A 25,335-nucleotide genomic window follows, 5' to 3' on the forward strand; every position below is an offset into this window, starting at 1 on the left:
GGGACAGAATTACCACACACCATTGTATCAGAACTGTAAATTTGCTAACGATAATGCTTAATAGTTACATGCACTATTGGTGTAAGGCTATCATGCAAGAATTCTATATATGCTATCCTGAACACAAACCCGGGTTGAGTTCCAGATGCTGCATATTCTTTAGGCATAGGTATAGTTGTATGGTTTAAAAGTGTGCATCATAATTTCATGGTTTAGGGTTCAATCCCACTGCTTTCCACCTAAGGCAAGTGTCTTCTACTATAGCCTCAAGCTAATGCCCTGTGAGTGGTTTTGATAAATTAAAACTGTATGGAAGCTTGTCAAATGTATGCATATGCACACACATATGCACTTTGTTTACACCCCATCACTACTTGACAACTGGAATAGGTTTGTCTACATCCCTACAATTTAGAAATTTGGCAATAAGAGACTGATAGAATAAATCCCAGATTTAAAAAAAAAGTACTGAGCTAAAATATTAGGAGAGTAGATGATAAAATAATAATTCCAAATTAAACAGAATAAAAAATATGTTTAACCCTTTAGCATTCAGATTAGTCTGTCAAATGTAATGCTTATTTATTCACATTGTTTTGAATTAATCATGCATTATCTTGTAGCTTTCACGCATTATCTCATAGCTTTGAGAGTTCAATGATGCAAATGTTTATTTTTAGAATAACATTGTAGGGCAGGTGTGAGAGGTTGGATCTGACCAATTTGAACAAAAAACAGGTAAAATATCTAGGTTGGATATGGCTAGTTTAAATGCTAAAAGGTTAAGTCTGCTCAAAATGATGATCTAACCTTTAGCAATGATAGCAAACAGAAAACCAAGGAATGAATTTATACATTGCTATTGCTATCAAGAATAATGAAAAGGACTGTTCAGTAAAAACTAAATTGTTTTAAGACTGAATATGTTTTAAACACATAAATGTATTTTCACATATTGATATAAATCTAATTAACTAGAAGCTAAGACATTAAAAATTCCAAAGCGGAGAATCTCTAACGGGTGCAGGCATAACTGCGTGACTTGGAAATTTGCTTTGTACCATATGGTTCTGGGCTCAATCCCATTGTTTACTCTGACTACTTAGAGAATGTCTTCTACCATAGCTTTGGTTCAGCTGACGTATCGTGAATGGAATTTAGGATTTTGGCTAATGGAAACCATGCAACAAGCTCATTGTGTGTGTGGGGGGATATTTATTCCAGTGAACTAAATACTTTAGGTATTTAGTTTGGTACTCATTCTATCAAACCCTACTGAATGGTAATGTATTGGGCTATGTCCCTTTTAAAAAGTAACCTTCCCTAGTGAACTAAATACCACAAGGTATTTAAAGATATTGACAAAATGAGTATCAGAATAATGTGCAGGGTCACTAATCTAAACCTTTGAAGCCGGAGCCCTAGACTGAAACCAGTAATGGAAAAAGTAAAACTATTTTGCCTGAGAAATGATACTAGATGAAACAATGAAGGAATTGTCACTTCACACACACACACACACACACACACATATATACATACATATGTGTTTGAGAGAGGGGGGAAGAGAGGAGAAAAAATCTAACTTGTCTCATATAAGTATAATATACAAAAATCAGAGTTTCTCATTTATCTGCTGTGTACATAATATTGGATTCATAAGTTTAAAAACAAAATATACCATGCTATGACAGATATGTTATTGTATCTGTGAGTAAAGGCAAATGTTTTTTCATCAGCTATCTCCACACCACAGATCTGCTTGACCAAAGTTGATTGTGGCCTCACAACACCAATAGCCACACAGTCAACAACTACTACTGTATGTAGATAGGGATGAGGGGTGAAACAAATACAGTTAATCAGATGTAGAAACTTCTGTTAGTACACTTAAAGTCAACATAAAAATAATAATAAACTAAGAAATATGAAAAAAATTTATTAGAAGTATAAATCTGTAAACAACAGATAAACTAACTCTGATACTACTTATAAAAAGTACAGAGAACTTACTGTAGTATGTAGCTTAGCTATAAAGAATATTTGTGTTATCTAAGAGCCATGTATAAGCAAAAGTTTAGGTATAAATAAACAAATATTCATTAAATGACATAGTAATAGTTTGTGGTAGTTGTTTAGAGAGAAACTAGCCTGTGTTCATATTCAGCCAGAATAGAAATCAAATTCTTCTCTCTCTCTCTCTCTCTCTCTCTCTCACTGAGGCATTTATGTGTACAAAGTCAGCAAACTGGCAAAGTTGTTAAGATAGAATAGCTTGTGGTAATTCATTCCAGAGCTTTCTGCACTTCAAATCCTGCAGAAGGCAACTCTTGATTTTCATCCTTTCAAAGTCAAGAAAGGACCAGTTGTGGTTGGCAGAATCATTTGAGCATTGCCTCATGGCAGAATTGCTAGAAAGATGCCCTGATCCTCCTCATTTTTGTTCTGAGTTCAAATTCCACTCCTACCACCAGCCCCTCCTTACAGGAACGGAACCTTCAGGACCTGGCTAATAGTTATAGGCCTCCCGTGTCAGATATATGTGTACAAACAAGAAAAATGAAAAAAGGAAGCACTCAATACCTTCTGTAGATTTTATAATGATTTGCTATTGTGTTACTATACTTGTCTATACAGCAGTGCCCCCTTTTTTTTTTGTTGAGACAATATCACTTCCATCGTCAAACAGCAGAATAGGAAACACACAGCTACACAGCCCTCATCCCAACTGCCACCTTGAAATTGTTGAAATTAATCCACTTGTTTACTCAAGAGAACTTGCCCTTCCACAGAGTTGATGTACTGGGTATCAATTATACCATCTGGCTCTATCCAGAGGAACAAGGAGGAGGGAATTCCTACTAAGAACTTCAAGGGTCATTACAATCATGGACTACATTCTTTTAGATCTAGGGTCAGAGAAAATTCCAACTTTCCTATCCTGATTCACACGGAAATTCAAAGACCAAGGATACTATTACTCTACTATAACTTGGAATATTGTTGACAGAGCCACCCAATATTCCAAAGGATCACATAAACCATAAATTTTGCCAATCTAAAAAGTTTCAGGTACTCAAACATCCCACAATATCTCTCAAAAGAAAATCTGAGGTTATTATTTCCAGATGAAGCCAAGTGACACAAATTCAAAAAATTCTAATTACAAGCTATATGGAACAGCCCCATTTGTTAATCATCATCATCGTCGTTTAACATCCGCTTTCCATGCTAGCTTGGGTTGGACGATTTGACTGAGGACTGGTGAAACCAGATGGCTACACCAGGCTCCAATCTGATTTGGCAGAGTTTCTACAGCTGGATGCCCTTCCTAATGCCAACCACTCAGAGAGTGTAGTGGGTGCTTTTACATGTCACCCGCACGAAGGTCAGTCAGGCGGTACTGGCAACAGCCACGCTCAAAATGGTGTATTTTATGTGCCACCAGCACAAGAGCCAGTCCAGGGGCACTGGCAACGATCTCACTTGAAAATCCTTGAATATACATTTTGGTCTGATAGCCTCCTTTTACAATTTAGCAGTCTGCATTGAAGATCTGCATTAACCAATAGGAACCGATCTTATTAACAACTGTGACTGGTGGCTACATCTGCCTTCATGAAGCACGTCTGAACAATCAGACATATTTTATGTGTGAAACTTTAAGCAATGATGTAATGAATTACTAATTCTCTCTCTCCCTCTTTATATACATGCACAGGGTTAGGCAGACTTAAGATGAAAAAGTCTGATAAAGAAACAATTTTGTTATTCAAGAGAAATATATGTAAATGTCTTATTTTCTATACCAAGCTTCTTTCTAGTACAGCAGAAGTTAGAGAGATATCTCTTGTATTCATAACCAAACAACCAACCTTTAGGCCCTTTTCATCCTGTTATTATTAAGAACAAGATATGATATCATGCATATGGGAAAAAAAAGTTGTCAGGCAGCATTTTCATTCTAACTAGGTTTCTTTTTTCTTTTCTTTCTTAGAAATTTGTAATGTTTTAACAAGATAATGCCACAGTTTACGTACATATTTCTTTAAACCAATTGGGTCACTAGTGCAATTTTTGTAGGTGTATACTGTAACATACAGTAATTTGGCATATTTAGTGATGGGTGTAAAGGAAAATAGAATATTAACTCCACATGCCAAATAATATTGAGGAAAAGAAAATCTAAAATTCTTATGAGAATTATAGAAATTGTCATCAGAAAATATAGATTCTTAAGTCTTTATCTTTCAACTAAGAGTAATCACGAGAAATAATTATGGCTAACTTAATAATTTGAAAAGGATTTTCAAAGTAACTTTGTTCCATTGTTCATTAATTTATTTTCTTTTTCTTACAAACATTTTGAATACCTATACATAAATGCAAGTGGAGTACATTTAAGAAGAAAATGATGATTGTTTGCACCTTATGTACATACATATCTCAGGTTCCCTTTCTCTCTCTCTCTCTCTCTCTCTCTCACACACACACACAAGAAAGCCAGAGGTGTTATTTTCAGTTAGCTGCAAACCTACAGCTGAGAGACACAAACTGAAGGAAATTTTGAATGTGAGCTGCATAGACAAACCTCACTTATTAATGAAATTACATTTTAGCTGGGTAGCATCTCTTATAACGTAGTAAGTAGTTGGAACTTAGATTCAAATAAACAAAGGAAATGTGGATTCTATAAAGTATAGAACAGGAAACCTGCCCATGAGAACAGTAACTCTAAATAAAACCTGATACATGATAGAAGGTAATCTTTAGTCCTGAAATCGACAAATTATCTAACACCAATAGTAAAATAAAATGTGCCCAAACCTTACTGCAAAAAGCATAGTGATAGGAATGGGAAAACAAGTGGTAAGATGCTGTAAGACCTGTCCAGCTCAGGCTTGCATTGAAAAATAGGCATAAAATGATAATGGCAATTATCATCATCATCATCATCATCGTTTAACGTCCGCTTTCCATGCTAGCATGGGTTGGACGATTTGACTGAGGACTGGTGAAACCGGATGGCAACACCAGGCTCCAATCTTGATATCAATTGGAGGTGGTGGGAGGGGATGTCTCTCAATACTGAGTTTACACCTGGGAAGTTCCACCCCAAAATACAGGGAAGTTTTTTGCCCTTGCATGCAAATCTCCCTTCACACCACTAATGTTGTTCAAGGGAAACGCAAAAGCCTTGTACAGCTTGGTACAAATTCTGTTGTAGGTATTGACATCAGAATGGAAAGTTCTGGAACAGAAACTGCAAGGTAGCCCATGCAACAGTCTGTCAATTCACTGTCAATTCTGTCAATTCACTGCCCTGGACTAACATGTGTGTATGCATATATATATATATACATATGGCATATATACCAACATATAAGCAAATTCCCAAATTTTCCTAGATTAGGTATGTTTTGGGTCATAGTCAACATACAAGACCCTTCTTCCCTACAAAATAAATAAATAAAATTATGTTAATTTTTAAGTTTACATTTGTGTTTTCATTGAATGTCACCAAAAAATGGTTAGGAGATATAGTCAATTAATTACTGCAATACACAATACATCGTCTGTCATTATCATCATCATTTAAAGTCTGTCTTCCATGCTGGCAAAACAGAGGACTGTGCCAAGCTCTAATGTCGGCTTTAGCCTGGTTTCTATGGCTGAATGCTCTTGTTTGTTTGTTTGTGCGCGTGTGCGTGCGCACATAAGCACATATGTATATGTATGTATTAGTTATTTAAAATAAAGTTGGATATATTTTTAATAGGAGAGGATTTTGAAGGAAACTTGAGCAATAATACAAGAGGAATTCAGTAGAATAATTTAGAAACATTTGTACCTTCCATGAATCTTATCTTAAGTATTTATATTGAAAAGACAAGCCTTAACATGTTGCAATTAAATTCAAATTAAATAAATCATCAAATGACAACTTTTAATGCCATTCAAACATGAAGCATTAGAAAGTTTGAATAGGAACACTATCATAATGACTCGATTCAGTGTTACTGAAGATAGAAGCCTTGTTTTGGAAAATTTTATCAACCTAGAGTTCAAAATATACTGCTGCTGCTACTACTACTACTGCTGCTACTACTACTGCTGCTGCTGCTACTACTACTACTGCTGCTACTACTACTACTACTACTGCTGCAGCTACTACTACTGCTGCAGCTACTACTACTACTTATAATAATAATAATAATAATAATAATAATAATAATAATAATAATATTAATAATAATGATATACTACTTGTCTTTGGTTATTTATTTATTTCTATTCAGAAATAAATATGCCAACTGAGTACTAATCGCTTAACAGTTTAAAACTACTATTTTTACTGAATGAATAACCCCCAACACTTCCAAGAGGATTTATGATAATGACAGACTGAATATCTTGATCTGTCAAGGAAGAAAAAAAATGAGAGAAGAAACAAACTACCGTTTATAAGAAAAGTACAAGGAACACAATGAGAAAAATGTAACCACAAAGTAGGTCACAAAATAAAATGAAAAGATGAAAGGACAAAATGAGGAAAAATCAAAAATAAAATTTAGTAAATATTAAACAATGAAACTACATAGAGACAGACAAATGGATGAATGAATAGACTCATAGGATAGGCAAATGAGAGATTGTGAATCAATTTTGCTGGCTTTAGTGAAGGTATTAAATAAATATGAGTGAGGAAGAAGCAAATTAGTGTAAAGAGGTGAGAAAAATATAAGTTTATTTTCCTTCATAGAAGATGTTTAGACAACCCTTGCATACAGAAATAAATTTTTACTATTTCAGCTGTATATTAAAAGTAAAAGTGTAAAAACAATGAAAAAGAAGATGGCAAAGAAATATGAAAATTATTTATCAACATTTATAATATGTAAATCTCACTGGCCATTAATCCTATTTCTCCTCTAAAAATATAGCTGGAGCTGGTAGAAATAGACTAATTGCCTTACATCATTGAATGTCATTGCACTACATTCTGAGTTCAAATCTTGCTGAGAATGACAACTTTCATTCCTATAGAGAAAGGACTAATAAAATAAGTAGCAGTAATATACTTGAGGTTTACATTATTTACACTATTTACATTTGACGGATATTTGTCCTCATCTTGTTTGTTGTTAACACAACGTTTCGGCTGATATACCCTCCAGCCTTCGTCAGGTGTCTTGGAGGGTATATCAGCCGAAACGTTGTGTTAACAACAAACAAGATGAGGACAAATATCCGTCAAATGTAAATAGTGTAAATAATGTAAATAATTCCTCATCTCTTAAATATAGAACTGTATACTTGAGGTTGATTTTAAAAATTTGCTTTGCAACTACACATGGTTTGAGTGTTTGGTCCACTGTGCAACACTCTGGACAGCTGTATTCTTCCACAGCTGCAGGTTGACAAAACCTTGTTAATGAACTTTGAAACTACATAGGAGCCTATCAGAGAGATCATTTTTGTTTTGGATATAGACTTAACCCTTTAATATTCAGATTACCCAGCCACCTGTAATGCTTATTTATTTATATTATTTTGAATTTATAATGCTTGTCTCATAGCTTTGAAATTTTGGTGATATCTCTATTTATTTTTAGAATGATAGTGTAGGGTCAGTGTGAGAAGCCAGATCTGGTCAGTTTGAATACAAAACAGGTAGAATATTTGGACTAGATATGGTCAGTTTAAATGCTAATGGGTTAAGCGATTGCCTTAGGCCTTTGGGTGTCTATTTACAAAGTCTATTTGCAAACAGCTGAGCTTTTATTCCAGTCTAAGGATAATTTGCTTCAACCAGTCTCAGAGGTCTTGTAAAGAGTCATGGGCAATGCTCTTTCTTCCTCTGACTAAACCATGACAAAAAAGAAAACCTGTTTGAAATTAAACAAGGTAAGATTGTAGAAGGAAAAAACTTTGAAAATTCTTATTTACATCTATTCAAGCATTTTAATATTTGACAAAGAATGCGACTAAAATATTTTTTTAATATATGATGTTCTCATGAACATCACAGAAAATAAGCTTTCAATAAAATGCAAGCGAAGATTTCAAAAATATATACATAAAAACCAGCCACAAAAAAATATAAATATAAATGAATCTGTATTTAAAAAACAAGTTTGATGAAGTTATTCTAGTAAATGAAATTTTACTATGATATACAATATATGGGTAAAGAAATTCTTTTTGATTTTCTTTCTTTTTTTTTTTTCAATTCTATTCAGTGCAAAAAAATCAAGTAGGTAGATTGCAAAATTAGACTAATGTCTGAAAACCAGTGGTCAAATATTAAACCAGTTAACTTAGTTTGTTGACTGCATCTAACAAGCCAGATATCAAATTATTAATAATCTGAACACTTTCTGAGTTATTTTACAAAATCCGCAATAACTAGTTTCCATACTTCTTTCTTTCTTTCTTTCATTCCTTGAGTAGCTCTGCTTTCAATGATTAGCATAATATTGCAGCCTACTAAAATATATGCATATACAAAATATATACTTCAATCATGAATTTTCATAACTTTTTTCTATTTGTAAAAACCTCTGCCAACTGATCAAAGCAGGTTTAAGAAAACTATGCTTTGTAGATGAGGACAGCAAAACAAAAACACAAAAAGAAAAATGAAATATGTTCATAGCTGTTAACTTGCTTGCCAACAAAGAACATATTCTCCCCTAAGTACGAAAATTCAATTTCGTGTTAAATTAATTGTTAGTTTCTTAAAATTATCTCCCCTTTTCTTTGTGCCCATCATTCAGTACATCACCATCTGTCTGAATTAATTTAATAGCAGCTGAATTTGAAGAAAACATAATCCTAGAGCTACATTAACAAATTAATGCAAACAACAACATAAGCAGATAACTGTCTTTGAAAGAGCAAGCTAATCTGCAAAATCTATTTATTCACTCAAGAACCATATTGGGTGCAAGGATGAAAAACACTTTCAGCACTTAAAAGAAAAAAGGATAGATAGATAGAGAGAGAGAAAGAGAGGGGGGAGAGAGAGAGAGAGAGAGAGAGAGAGAGAGAGAGAGGGAGGGAGAGAGAGAGAGAGAGAGAGAGAGAGAGAGAGAGAGAGAGAGAGAGAGAGAGAGAGATCGCCCACAAAATTCCTGCTCTTCTTAACCTTAAAAAGTAAATATTCCACACCACTCTAAAACTATTCATGATATGTCCATAGATTTTTGCTCTCTTACTGTTGGTGCTATTATCAATATTTCAGCTGAAACTGCCATACAGCATTTATCCATTAGCATTTTATCATTCTTTTATTTTGACTTACATCTTTTACAATACTTGGTATTACTTCCTTTAGGACTTCAGTAGACTGAAAGTTTATGCCAGCTTTGTTTTCAATATCAAACAAGTATCAATCGCTTTTAATAACTCTGGCTGGGGTTTTTTTATGTCCATTGGCTTCTCTCAGTCTTCTTTACAGGTGATAATCTTGGTAAAATAATCTTGTTATCAAAAATATAACAATTTTATACAAACACTAGATGGAAAGGTTGAAGGGCTGAAGATGAAAGTTACATGTTAAGTTAATGTGGATTCTTTGTCATGAAAACAAGTTTGAGCACCACCACCAACACCACAATTCTGCATGTTTCATATGCTGGCATGAGTTAAAGGGTTTGGCATGCTCCATCCCATCTTGCATGTATGTGTATGTGCACACGTGTGCACACACACACAAACACAGAGCAACAGAGAAAATAAATCAGCTTTGGTGTTGTGGACTTGGTGTATTTTGTTGTGCTCCTGACACAAGAGAGATTGTCCAAGCGAGGAGGATTACAGACTCCTCTTTATCCTGTATCAATACTAATGCAAAGTTAGTACCCTCCTTAGCTGGTTCTTACTTGGAGTTGCTGCTCTCTGAGACAGGCTGCCTGCACTACAATATACAATGTCTGTCTCCACCACTTTTAGGCATAATTTTGCAGTCAGTTGCCCTTAATTGGAATCTCTACCACTCTACGTGGACTATGGTCTGTTCAAGAGTTCTCAAAAGCAGAGCATAAGGCTGTTAAACTATGTAAGTAGATGGAGAGATACTACAGTGGTATTTTTTGAGTTAAGCATGAAGTTATCTCCATGATATATGTTGGGATGGGTAGTTAACAGGACAATTTACTGTTCTAGAAAAAAAGAAGAGTGTCATACAAAGGAAACTTATTGTCCCAAACAGTGGCTAGGTGGGTATTATATAGCTGTCAGGCTATAGAAGTAAAATTAGTTTTTCATTTTTACCCAAGGATACAAAGATCACTAGCAGTAGCTGGACAAACTGTTAAATACAGCTAAGTATATACAGGGAGGGTGCTGGCAGCAGTGGTCTGAAGCTGACTTCATGATTTGGTGAGCTTTCTTACCTTGGTCATCCAACTTCATAAGGGCATCTTTACAATGGCTGGGAGGTCATATACTATGACACATTTAGGTGTTTGTCTACTGAGGAACTAAAAGTAGAAGACTATGACCACTGGGTTTTAAAGTTCTGTTCTAGAGGCAGTTAGGAGTGATGTTATAGAGGTAGTCTAAGAATGAGACTGTCTCAATGGTGCTATATAGTTTAGCTACAAAGGAAGTATATGCTGATAAGCATTATGGAAATTGGTGGTGAGAATAAGTATACCGCCAGGAAAAGAAAGAAAACCTTGGGTCCTGTAACATATGAACTAAAAGTATTTGTCAATGCCAAGGACATGGATAAACTTTCTATACATATTTGAATTGTTCAGAAAGAAAGCACATGTTCATCAGTTTTGTAACAGATGAACTGAAATTATTTGTTGATGTCAATGAACTTAATTTTTTCGTTTCCTTATTTTATACTTTGTGACTATCTTTAATCCTAATATTCTAACACACTTTGGGGGTTCATAGTAGAATTAAGCACTTTTACCACTTATTAAGCCAGAGAGGGACATATTCTTCGTAATCAACTTCTGCCTGACTAGAAAATATATTGTACATTTCACTATGTAGAATATAACTGTGATGCACACACACACAATCATACATATAAAATGAGGCAAAAAAAAAAAAAAAATTCATGAACTGATATAAAATTTGATGATAGTAGTTTTAACCAGTCTCTTAAAGAAGTAGAACTTAAAAAATCTACTGATTCATTCATGTCTTATTTCAACTTAAAAACTGTTAATTTCATCAGGATCTCTAAGAAAATTTCCTGCCATTTTGCAAAAGGAATGCATAAATGGATATTTATCTTGCCACCTTATCTTTTTCCAGTTGTCACTTCCCTATTAATTTCATCGAATTCATTATGTTTATTTTTTTCGATTTTAACATTTTCCATCATATTATTATATAACTCAACTGAGACTTTATTGTCACTAGATTTAATAGCAGATAACAGGTTTTGCTCAGATGCAGTGATGATACAAGTTAATTGATTATTGTAAACATCCAGAATCACTTTAGTTTTGTGGAAGAAAGGATGAGAAGAGATATAAACAATTGGCATAGCAAACATTGATTAGCTAGATACTAAAATTAAGCAGCATGAAATAGTTTGAAAAATTCATTTTAAGTGTCATGTTGTCAGTGTCAGCTGAACTACAAACCAGAGTGTGTTTATCAGGTTAGAGCAGTATTACACAATAAGAAAAAAGGTTAGCTAATGAAGGCAGCCTATAAAAAAAAATGGATTGTGAATGTGAGACAAGTGAGTTGGGAGGTGGGCAGTTATGCATGAACAAGGATGTTTGTGAAGTGGGGGGGGGGGGAACAATAAATAATAAAAGAATTATGACATGTTACGTGATATAAATTATTTGAATATCAACAAATAAAACTAGGTAAGAAATATGAGGTTCAGTATACTACAGAAAAGAATCAAAATCTAACAAGCTAAAAAAAAAAAAAAAGAAGAATGAGGCTGCAACAGATAGTTCAGCAGACCTTTCACTTACGCAAGATTAACTTGATGCAAGGGTTCCTCTTTTACTTTACACTTACTGAAGAAGCAAGTCAATTAACCTTTGACAATTACAAATGTTGTAGGGTATACAATTTTGACAAAAGTTAATGTCTTTTGGCTCCTTGACAAGATAAGATTTTTGTCTCATATTTTTCTAGTATATAATGAACAGTAATAGTCCAATCAGAAATATACCCTGACTATAGAACTATTTCATCATTAAAGAGACTATATTCATAAATATCCTCTCAGTTGACACCACCTCACCACCACCCCTGAAGACTTCAGCCATCTGTTAGCAAATTAAATAAAACAAGATGATTGAGGAGCAGTTTCAAAAATGAAAGAAAAAAAACAGAATCTTTTTTTTTAATATGATTTGATTGAGTTTAACAGATTGTAAAGACTAAGCATATAAACAGATAGCAACTTCACCAGGTTATGTGGTTGGAAACAAAACAAAAAGAAAATAAACAAACAACATAGACTACTTTTGTTCTGCACAAAGAAAAGCAGTAAATATGACACTCATACTGGCCATCAATATAATCATAATAAAATATCAATCTATTTGCTTTTTACAACTGGAGAATGCTAAAAGGGATTTTTAATTGTATCTCTTTAAGGATCAGTTATACCAGCACATTCTTTTTTTGTTTTTTGATAACATTTCTTAACCAAAATCATAACAAAACTACTGTTTTATCTTCTCAGGAATTGTTGTTGTTGGCACTCCGTCGCTTATGACGTTGAGGGTTCCAGTTGATCCGATCAACGGAACAGCCTGCTTGTGTAATTAACGTGCAAGTGGCCGAGCACTCCACAGACACGTGTACCCTTAATGTAGTTCTCGGGGATATTCAGCGTGACACAGTGTGACAAGGCTGACCCTTTGAATTACAGGCACAACAGAAACAGGAAGTAAGAGTGAGACAAAGTTGTGGTGGAAGAGTACAGCAGGGTTCGCCACCACCCCCTGCCGGAGCCTCGTGGAGCTTTAGGTGTTTTCGCTCAATAAACACTCACAACGCCAGGTCTGGGAATTGAAACCACGATCCTATGACCGCGAGTCCACAGCCCTAACCACTGGGCCATTGCGCCTCCACCTTCTCAGGAATAACCATCTACAAAACCAAACCTTTATTAAATCTTTTATTCATCATAGCACCATTTAAAAATCTATACCATTAGTCTGTGAATAGTACAAATTTATAACAAAGATTTTAGCCACATACTATCTGTATGGTATTTTTACAAAGCATTTCAAGATTTAGATCTTTTTTGTTTATGTTTGTTTTAAACCAGGAACAAAGGAAAATCAATATTTTTCTTAACAGCTAAATCATTGCTATTTTTAGACGTATGAAATGTATCTGTGAAAATCAAATCAATAAAGAATATAATCTTCTGTAGAAGATAAATATGCTGGATTAAGGGAGAAGGAAAAAAAATAAGACCACCAAAAAAAAAAAAAAGATACAGAAAAGCTAAATCTAATGCATAACAAATATCTCTGGTCTAAATATTTAGAAATAATTTAGTGAGCTTGATCTTTAGATGAGAATAAGACTTTCATATTAACATGAAAAACCAATGGATGTCTGTCTGTCATGTATCATTTCTAGATGGTTGACTTTCTTAGAACAGCACTATTCACTCAATACTGGTAAAATATTTTCATAAACAATAATATTTCTTAGTCAATCAACTAAGAATTTATCTACAGAATTTTCTTTGACCTTGTCACACAGGTTATTTCCTAATCAAGCATTTTACAATAATATTTTTCACACATCAAGCATTTTCCAAATACCTCGCTTTCAATGATAATTTTTCCCAGTTCTCTTTTAACTAGATTTCCCCCAGAACTTTTTAAATGTTCTTATGCGCACATGTCCCCAACATACACTACATCTCTTCATTGTCATTTTCATACCTGATAACGGTAGCTAAATCAAGTTACTTACCTGCTTGATACATTGCAGTCTGTCATTGTTCTGAGCAATGTGCCTTTCCATCTCATTCATCATGGCTGGTCTCAGAGTATAGCTTAGTTAGCAGTCATGAAAAACCTGGGTTATACATTGGCATTCAATCCAATATTTACTAGAGAGGATGTTAGCCACTCTACAAGGGTAACTGAAAGAGAAATAAAACATAAAACTAAATAAATGATCATACAAAACAAACAAAAAAAATGTAAATCATACTTTTAGTCACAATTTTAACGTTTTTTTAACTCTTTTACTTGTTTCATCATAAAACTGTATTTATGCTGCAGTACCAGCGTCAATAGTTTTAGCCATTTATATTGACTCCAAGTACTTAGTCAGGTACATATACTATCAATAGCTATTTATCAAATGGTTAAGTTCATCTGAATTATGATTCTTGAAAGAGTTACTCACTTTTACATACTTTAATACCATAAGTCATATTCACACACATACACACACTATATGATGGGCCTCTGCAGATTTCGTCTACTATATTTCACTCAACCCGAGACAATAACATAGGACGCTTGCTAAAGTACCATGTGGTAGGGCTGGACCCAGAACCAAATGGCTGTACAGCGAATTTCTTAAATCACATAGCCATGATTGCATTTATATATACTAAATGAAAACAAAAACAAACATGCATGCATTAATCAAAAAATAAAACTGAATTATGTACACACATATATATATATATATATACACACACACACACACACACACACAATACACACATATACTTACATACATGTGTGTGTGTGTGTGTGTGTGTGTGTGTGTGTGTGTGTGTGTATGTATATATATATACATATATATACATATATATATATATATATATATATATATATATATATATATATATATATATACTGTAAAAACCCATGTAATTTGCGCACCAGTGTAATTTACACAGGTGATTTTCAGGATGAAAATTGTTTAAAAAAAGTTTCTTCTCGTGTAAAATTCATACCCAAAAGTTTTCGCAATTGTCTATATGGTCAGGGGAAAAAGGTTTTCAATTTAGTTTGTATTTAGCAAAATTTCACTTACTTATGATTTGATTTTATTAAATTTTCATTGAATAAAAATAATATCTGTTTAACAGGTATCACATTGAAAGCTATTGAATTACGAAGTGTTTGTGTTGTTTATGATAAACTTTATTTTACATTTCTTGCCCACAAGAGATTATGTCTCATCTTTAGCATATTGCTGTATGTCTTCTCAACTCACGATCACAGGAAAAGTTGTTAATAATTCTTATCAACAAAAACAAAGATGATAAATATGCACAAGTGTTGCAAAATAAGTTTAATTACGAATAAACATCAACTTGGATGACACTTTACTCAACCAATAGAAGAAGGTGACTGATCAAACTGATTATGTAAACAGAATTCTGATTGGTCGAAAGTGTCTTCTTGTCTCAAGCTCTGATTTTCTACCTATTCTAGCCAGAACCTTTGATATTGAGTATCGAAGTGTTAATCCCTTTCACACTTATAAAATGTCAAGCAAACTTTAAAATTTGTCATTACTGTTTTAGCCAGGAGACCAAACTGATAGTTTGGTAACCTGCTAAAATAAACATTAAAAATCGAAAGGAGAAAACAGCTTTGCAAGTTTACCTCAGTGTCTATTGAACACGAGAGATGCGAAATTTAAGAAGTGACTTGTTAGAATATACATGTCTGTGAGGAGACATAAACAAGAATAGCAAAAATCTACTATACCAAAAGAACTGGTAATACATACATTACAAGTGTTCTATGAAGAGAACATAAGATTGCTGCATAATACAACATGAATGTGAAATGACATTAAACATTGTATAAGGCAAATGAAAGTTTCTGTAGGAACACTGTGCGATATTCATTTAGTGAGTTTACATGCGCAAGGACGAATTATGATGTCTTTGTCGATGTTAGATGCAGTAAGAGCTGATAGTGGCAATATTGGCGGTGAGGCATTGTCGTAATGTGGAGAAAGCGAGCAGATAGCTTCCTGGTACAAACGCAAGCTAGATTCCTAAACGGAGAAAAACCGATCTATTTAAGAAAATTGCTGGGCTCCATTGCGATAAGTAGAAACTCCAAGCAATGAAAAATATGGCCCGGACCATGATTACCAGAACGAATGTCAAACTTCAAAAAGTAGTTAACCATTTAATGGTTTTAGTAAATTTATACAGAAAAAGTAAGCATTATACCGTCCAGCATAAATAAAAGTCAACTCCATTATATTTTTTCTGTAAAAACCTATTCTGACATTAAATGAGTCAACTTCCCGTAAGTCATTTTTCAACAAAAAAAAAATTTCTAAAAAAATACTGGAAAGTTTAGTTTTGTTTTTGCGAAAAAAAGTGCATAAATTACATGTGTATACTAGGTGCTTACATTAGTTTAACAGAGAATCTATTAGGAAATGACACAGAATTCACCAAATAGTTTGTAATTATGTGATTCCAGATTCAATCCCATAGTGTGAAGTTTTAGGCAAGTGTCATTTACCACAGGCTCAAGTCAACCCTAACCTTGTAAGGATCTGAAAAGAACCAAAAAGCCTAGTCAGACACTGTCACAAAGGATTCTCCTTGAAAATTACATTAATAGTATGCATGCCCATGGAACTTAGTCACTTATAGGCTAATCCAGTGAGTGATCTCACTGATCAGTAATTGGAGCACTCAATGTGGAAACTGAAAAGAGAGCCATTTATAGTTTAAAATCCTTAATCAGCAAGAGTTCAGAAAAGAACTTTTGATATGAACAGGAAAACACACACACACACGTGCGCGTGCGCACAACGTGCCAATTCCATTTTATAGTTCAATTATCAGTTATATAATGAAATATAGTCAGAGAACTATAAGCAGTCTTACAACTGTTTCTTTACTTCTCTCAGCCGTAACATAGATTAAAAATAATTTTATAGAGATTGTTGATATTTTCGTAAACATCAAGGAGAAAGTGAAGAGGGTTAACTTTCTATAACTTTAAGTGGATGACAGACAAATTTCCCTGAGCTAGAATGTTAAAGTACTACACTTAAAAATTTCGCAAGAAATTCTTTTATGTATTACTGTCCAACAATTGAGAAGACACAATGATTTGCATGTGTATTCATAATACATTCTGGCAGATTCAAACACAAATATGTGAGTTGCTGGTGTACGTCACAGGAGATAAACTTCACTTTTCTTTAATGACAATGTGTTCATAACAGAACAACTCATTTTTTAAACTTAGAAGACAAAATCACAAGAATATCTGCAACAGGATTGAACCCTTAATTCAAATACAAATCATTCAACACCTTTATCTATTTGGCCATTTCATCACTAAGCAGAAGAAATACCAAGCCTAAAGCATCTGTTCCAAGAATACAAGCAAATGTCTAAAGTTGCCAGCTCATCTTAATCTAGCTACTCACAATTGAATGTCTCCCTAATGTAATTTTGGCAATGTTCAGAATGACACTATGTGTACAATATATTGAACAGCAGAACACAAAACAGTAATTTATTTCTGATTTGCCAGAGAGATATCATTTTCCCAGCTATTTAGAAGCAATTGATCCAGCCATGTGAAAACATTCCGTAAATTTAATGATTTCATTCTTAAGTTCTTACAGCCTTTCATATATTAATAAATTTCATAAATATTACTAATAGTGAAAAAGCATTCTCGAAAATTTATTTTCTCTAAATTGGATAGTTAGCAAGAATTCTATCATTTGTGCTTCTTTAGTAACTGGACATAACATAATGGCAATCAAACTATTTCAAATTTCTATAATCTATAATCTGCAGTTCTTCATTTGGCTATAACCATCAGAAGTAGGTAATACATGCACCAGCATGACCGCAGCCACTTGGCTGAAACACATAAATAAATAAATAAATAAATATACACACACACACACACACACACACACACACACACACACACACACACACACACACACACACGTATGTATATTTTTTAATTCCTACAAGTTATTCAAGTTTTGGAACAATAACCTCAGCCTTTGATAAATTAATATTGTTCTCTATGTTCACCTTCTCGTACAAAAATTATTTAAGAAATTATAACAATAAAACACAGATTTAAATTATCTGTATCATACATAGTAAGTCACATGTCTTGTTTTACAAATCAAATTAGGAACATCAAAACAAAAGAAGGCCTTGTCCTTTACAACCAGTATATATAACAAACCATTTACACTACAATGTTTTAAACTATGCTTATTCTATGCTTATTTTATAACTACTATCACAGTAGCCATTTACAGGAAACTTTCCTTGTACATTATTCTAATGTTTCTCTAATCATATAGCCACTTTTACTATATAGACATTCAAAAAGAAAAAGGCCATACCCAACCCAGATATCATCCCAAATCCCAGTCTGATCTCTCCAGTGTTTTGATCTGGTTTCTTTCAATTATTTTTCTTTCCTCACATGATTTACACAAGATAGAATTTAATAACATGAATTCAACTTTGCTTAGATGCCTCCCAAATCCAAATAGTAACATATACAGAATAATAGAATAACACAATAAAAAGCAATAAAAACAGAAAATTAAGTATAGATTTTGGCTCAAAGCCAAAAAGGACAAATAATAATTTTAGCAACAAGTTAGTAGTAGAAGATTCTGACAACATTTTACACAGAAGTAATCAGTAGAATAAAGACACCCCCAGTGACAAACATTATCTGTTATACCCAGTTTTTGTTTTTAATCAGCTAAAAATAGTTTTAAAATCCTTTCTTAAACAAAAGCTCTTTTATTTATCAAAAGTTAAAGTGATAGTATGAAGTTAACAGTCATGTATGTATGTTACAAGTGCATACCAACAAATGTGTCCATTGAAATAAGATTACTAACACAATTAAGAGACCAATGTTTACAATACTGCAAATTCTAAAAATTTCAACTAATAAACTACTGTTCACAGAGATCCTCCCAAATTACATATTTGATTACAGTTGGGAAAAAAATACTGAGAAATGTCAACAATAAAAATAAGGGTGGGTCATATTATTCATTTTCTGCTAAAGGTGACTTTGGCAACTAGTTCCTCCTGCTGTAGCAACAAAAGTACCAGTAACAAATGTATATATATAAAAGGAAACAACTGGGGGTTGAGTCTGTTGATCACGTTCATGCCAAGGCCACATACTAATGTCCCACTTTGCCTATCCAACCAGAACTGAAACTATTCAATAACAACTAACATAGCAGCTATAATGAATAATGAAATACCTGGCTCAATGCAGTGGTTGAAATAGGAACAGGATATATGTTAAAAATAAATAAATAAATGTCCTAAAAAAATAGAAAGAACAGTATAGCTATTATATACAATATAATATACAAAACAGAATTATGCTTTTCCGCATTAAAAAGGCCTGGAAACAGCCAAAAGATAAGAATATGTACCAATGACTAAGTTACTTGAATTGTCAAATATATATATATATATATATATATATATATATATATATACATCTACTAAAAATCATTTCATGATTAGATTCTTAAAATGAATTATACTTCATCCAGAAGAGATACTTTGTAAATTTATTAAAATCAGCATAAGTTGTCTTCTAGTTTTCATATAAAGTATTTTGACTTAAGGAAAAACTTGGGATGAGGTATTCAAGTAAAAAATTAATAAACTTAGATCCTATGGATAAGAAGGAAAAGACTGCTTTCTGTAACCTCACCCAAGCTATGCCAGGATGGATGCTAAAATGATTATCATTATCTAGCTTATAAGTCCACATGGTGTGCAGATTTTAAGCTAGCTCCTGTGGAGGGCTAATTAGGCCAGTGGCCCAAAACTGAAGACAGCTAAATAGCACAACTGCAATATGTCTATAATGACTATATGCCCGGTGGGGTTTGATCATAGGTTAAGGATGGATGAGAATTAATTCTGTAATGCAATTATTCTATTGTTCCAGTCCCAAATTGAATTCCAACTGTTGGCTAATTTGTCCCAAAGTTCTTATCTTAATGTAAAATTAATGAAGCAAATATCATTTATCTCCCCCTTGATCTCTGACGTCATCTGACAAAGACCAACCAAGATGGCATGAAACAGCCATGCTTTACCTGCTAGAAATAGCAACCCAAGTACTTTTAAATCAGATTCCAAAGCTGGATGTTTAAGAGCCAAATGGATAACAACAACAATAAATGCCCTGATGCAGTACCAGACAGTGGCTCTCATGGCTTCTGATCTTAACTGATTGGAAGTGTTATCATGTACATGTTTTGTCTTGGTATAAAAGATAGGCTACAACAAATATTCTGCTCAATACCACAGATTTGCTTGTCACTTGTTTGATCTTAACCAGTTGAGCATGTACCTTGGTGGTTGACGATACGTGCATCTCTGATCATGAGCAGAAGTAGTGGAGGAGCATCATAGCCATGTGTTCAGAGGAATTCTTTGGTGTTTCAATAATTCACCTCTGGAAACATGGGTGTTTCATTCAACATCCTTAAATAACCCTTATTCAGGGACCTTTAGAGCGGGATGGGTTACTCAATGTGAAGAAAATTCTAAACCCCACCTTCAAGGTCATGCACTGTTTACCTTGATATGAGATCACCATGTTGCGCACATATGATTGTGATGCATGTGCCTGGTGTACCCTTATCAGACGGGTAGTCATGATGGGTACACTGGGCTTTGTATATTTTACCCCAGTGTCTCTTTGATGGCATGCATTGCTCTCTTACTCAATGATGATGATGATGATGTATTTAGATTGGTAGAAATGGTAGAAAGTCAGATTAAATGCCAAACAGTATTTAGTTTCACCACTCTACATCTCAGTCCTCTCTAAATTTCAATCTTACTGGGATTGATGTGGCCTTTTATTCCTCCAGCTTTGATAAACTGAGCAAGTCTAACAGTTGCTCAATCTACTAGAAAACAAAGAAATGAAATACAAAAACTAAACAAAGTCCCTGATATACAAAAAGCTGGGATGATCAATGATCATGGCTGAATCCCTTTGATCATAGGTTCGTTCAATTAGGACTGACTGAGGATTAAACAACAACAACAACGACCATTAATGTAATTGTTTATATATCTCATCAAGAATCTTATAACCTTGTGCCAATGTAAAAATATATTTTATATCATAACTATAGATTTTATCCAAATTTTTGACAGTAACAACTGGTCATTCACCCATGTTTCTCAAAGTGTATACAACATTACTTTATTAATAGTGATGAAGTTAATGCTAATTTATTTCATAGCATGTGTGGAGAGATGGGGGGAGAGTGTGTGCATATGTGTACGCATTCACATATACTTCTTATCTACTGAATACAGTTATCTCCAGTGTTCACTCAGAAGGTATTGTCCATCTGCATTACATGTCCATATCAAATTAGCTACTTCTTTTGCATACAATTTCAGTCTAGCTAATTTCTCACCAAATTTGCACTGTCCATTCTATGCTAGATAACATTACTCATCCTAAAAACCATACATAACTAATCACTATCATTGTCTCGACAAATCTCTGTTCAGCATTTTTGCAGTATCATACTCATAAGAAATATTACATTTTTTTGTTTTTCTTTCAATTCTCTTCTTCTCAGTTGGAAAACAAGACTTAAATAATACGACACCATGCAGACCAGTCCTCAGCAACTTTCTACACTTTGTTCCATGTAAGATGTATTTCTCTCAACTCATCTTCAACTATTCCACACTTAGTGTTTTTCGATTGTCCAGGCTTTCATTTTTCAGATGGTCTCTATCTTAATATTGCTTATCAAGCTGTCCTGTCCATTGTGAGTGACTAGCCTAACTACCTGAGCCACCAGTCTTTTATTTCAAAGATTATATTACTTGTAACAGTTTGGAGATACAGCTCTTCATTTGAGACTAGCTAGACTAGAGGAAGCAGGAAATTTTCATAAAGCACCAAATGGGGAAAGCTTTTAAATCATTCATATTTCCCTTTACCATTTACCAGTATTCTGAGCAATACACCGGGACAGATTTTACATCATTGCTATTACAGAGTCCAACCTTAGTCCAAACTAAAGATCTGCTAGTGATAGTTAAGCTTAGTCCTAAGGTTGTATTGTCTTCACTGTCATTTCACTGACATCTGGTGTATGTTCATAAGCTTTGGTAAGCCTTGCTTGGATATGTTCTTTTTACTATGCTGACTTTGCTGACCAAGCTTCTTAAATATGTAAAGTCTTCCATATAATTTAGTGCAGAATACAGTTTGCTTTTAATATGTAGGAAATTTGTTATAATTATCAACAGAGATAACTGCTCTCTGAACAGCTTCCATTTCCTTCTTGGCTACTATACTACACTGTCATAACAATCACCTCCAATACTAATTATGTCTTTTAGGTAATGAAAAGTATCTACTACTGCCAGCAAACTATGTGAGAATCTAAAGTAATGTTTCCCTGTCAAAAGGCCAGAGATCCCGGTGAACTTTGCACGGAGTACACAATATTAAGTTTCTATCAACATATTTTACAAAGTCACTCCCTGGACTCTGCTGGAATTTTGTGTTCTCTATTACAACTACTACTTCAGTCTTTTATCATGTTGACCTTTATGCCATTGACTTCAGATTTTTGTTCTAAGCCTGAAATGTTTACAGCAGCTACTCAATAGACCCTGCAATGAGAACTAAGTCATCAGAATAAAAAGTTACTTGTACACAGAACTTTTCACTGAAATCATTATGAATCCTAACCTCCTTCATGGCCCAAAGTGCTCTCACAAGCCATTCAACAACTTTCTCAGTGCTCACTAAACTATAGAATGTGGAACACTGTCAAAAGTCTTCTCTTAGTAGACATGTAAAGTACTTTATTCTTAGCTAGGAACTTCTCATGCAGTTGGACCATTAGGAATATGGACCTGTGGCTTCATTCCTGTTCCAAACCCAAACTGAAGTTTATCCAACCTAACAGCATTGTATTAACCTCACTATAAGCCATCCAACCACTGTTACAATTAAATTCCGTCAGTTTGAAGCTTCTGTAACTTGCCCTCTCAAGTGCACCGCTGGGATTAAAATCTCTCAACACAACCTAATTCAGCATATAAGTGGTGTACTATCAAAGGTTCTAATGCTTTCAATATTTCAACAACTATCACTAGTAGATTTTTAGTTGCTCTATTTTGTGTTCCTTAAGTACCAGCTCCTCTAAGTAAAATGTAAGGGTAACTAACTAAAATGTGAGGGTAAGTTTTCCACTAACCTATTTATATGTTGATTTAACAACTCTTATAGTGATAACCCTGTGACTCTCTCTGTTCACTATCTCAGTAGAGAATGCATTCCTGTATCATTTTGAACACAGTTCTTCTCAATGACATCTTGATTGATATGAATTAACTTTGTGTGTACTATATGCCTCTCATTCTCATAGTGAAAAACGTAAGCACACCAATGACTTGTCTTCGACCTAGTTACACAAACCAACCATTTTGTTTCCTGACTAAGCTCCTGATATTGTTATTTCCTGTTAATGCTATTTGTCCAATCATTTCTGAGTTTTAATCTTTCACAGCCTTGTCTGTTCCCTGCACAGAACAACTTCTGTTCTTGTGATTCAGAGTAGTTTACAAACAATAACAGGAGAAAGAAAAATAAGAAAAAAAACAATGAAGAGTTGTACAAAGTCAATATATATTTCCATGATGTTATACTCTTGTGAGGAATCTGATTGATGCACTTCTCCATATCTCTCTCTTACACATAATACACTGCTTTAACATTTTTAACCAACTTAACACACATTTTATTGTACAGAAACTGTCAAAACTAGACAAAAATTTGACAACCTGAAAAGATGAAAGTTGTGTTGCTAGACGCAGGTCAGCTCTGATTGAGCAGACCTATGATAGAGACATTCTGGCAATGACTATCCCATCTTTTATTAAAATATTAAAAAATGTAGCTAAGGTTACATTATCTAATGTAACCCTCTTTTTGGGAGGTGGTAACATGTAACATGATGATTTAGCAGCTAAATTTCGTAGCTAGACCAACTATTTACAAGTTACTCATATTGGTTCATCACAAAAGCCAAAATGTAGTGGAGGTTACTCATATCAGCTTAGTACAGATGTGTGCAATACTTGTAGCCTTATTAACCAAGTCAGTAGTACAATAAAATTCAGTGCAGTGCAGTTCCTGCCGTCAAGCATCAGCAGAGTGCACTTCATGTGTCTGTACTAGTTTTGGCATTAGCAAATTGTGTATTGTGGAACCAAAAGTTCTCTCTATTACATACTACTTCAATATAGCTTATTTTAAAATATTCATTATTTCATTATAGCTTCTCTCCTACACAGGTTATCTCAGTGGTGTAAGGAATTTTGATTCTTCTACATGGTTAGTAAAGGAGAAAGGCAGCCAAATGGATATGATATTACACTCCCTACTCATGGGTTATAGCTTCAAATCTACTGTTGGCATTTCATTTTGTTTCAGGAAAGAACACTGCATTCTACATTGCTTCAGTTCACCTAGCTGTTGTGAATAGGTATCTAGTTATCTAGGAGTGTTACCTACAGTAAACAGAAATCTAATCCAGGAGGTGAAATTTCTCATCCACACTATGCTGTTCAATCAGAACTAAACACAAGTTTTTAAGGCATCTCTTGAGGCCAAGGAGACATTTATCTCTTTTACTCTTTTACTTGCTTACATGTTTCAGTCATTTGACTGTGGCCATGCTGGAGCACTGCTTTTAGTCGAGCAAGTCGACCCCCGGGACTTATTCTTTGTAAGCCTAGTACTTATTCTATCGGTCTCTTTTTGCTGAACTGCTAAGTGACGGAGACATAAACACACCAGCATCGGTTGTCAAGCAATACTAGGGGGACAAACACAGACACACAAACACACACACACACACATATATACATATATAAGACGGGCTTCTTTCAGTTTCTGTCTACCAAATCCACTCACAAGGCTTTGGTCGGCTCGAGGCTATAGTAGAAGACATTTGCCCGAGATGCCACGCAGTGGGACTGAACCCGGAACCATGTGGTTGGTAAGCAAGCTACTTACCACACCGCCACTAAACAACATCAAGTGTAGCTTGTTCTTAGAGTAAATGCACCAGTCACGTTTCAGAACCAACCGATTAAAATTTTTACATAAGATTTTACATGAGTAAAGAGAAAGTTTCCTTTTGCACTATAATAGCTTGGCTTTGCTGCAAGATGAGTCATGTTGGACAAGTTAGGTTACTTTTTGTGAGCATAAATATCAACATGAACCAGATCACTGAGTGGTAATGTAATCAGTATTGCAGCACCAAGTC

General features: G+C 34.1%; 1 protein-coding gene across 25 annotated transcripts in view; it reads right to left on the minus strand.

The window, feature by feature from the left end:
• Positions 1 to 25,335, minus strand: part of LOC106871676 (zinc finger MIZ domain-containing protein 1) — a 459,684-nt gene that overhangs the window by 262,849 nt on the left and 171,500 nt on the right. For all 25 annotated transcript variants that reach the window (XM_089363061.1, XM_089363006.1, XM_089362974.1 and 22 more), the window contains one exon: positions 13,942 to 14,113. In XM_089363061.1, the coding sequence (XP_089219187.1) occupies positions 13,942 to 14,004 (63 nt within the window). In that variant the 5' untranslated portion in view covers positions 14,005 to 14,113. The remainder of the gene's footprint in view (positions 1 to 13,941; positions 14,114 to 25,335) is intronic.

Source organism: Octopus bimaculoides, chromosome 1 (genome assembly GCF_046866305.1).
Source record: "Octopus bimaculoides isolate indiv1 chromosome 1, ASM4686630v1, whole genome shotgun sequence".
NCBI classification, from domain to species: domain Eukaryota; kingdom Metazoa; phylum Mollusca; class Cephalopoda; order Octopoda; family Octopodidae; genus Octopus; species Octopus bimaculoides.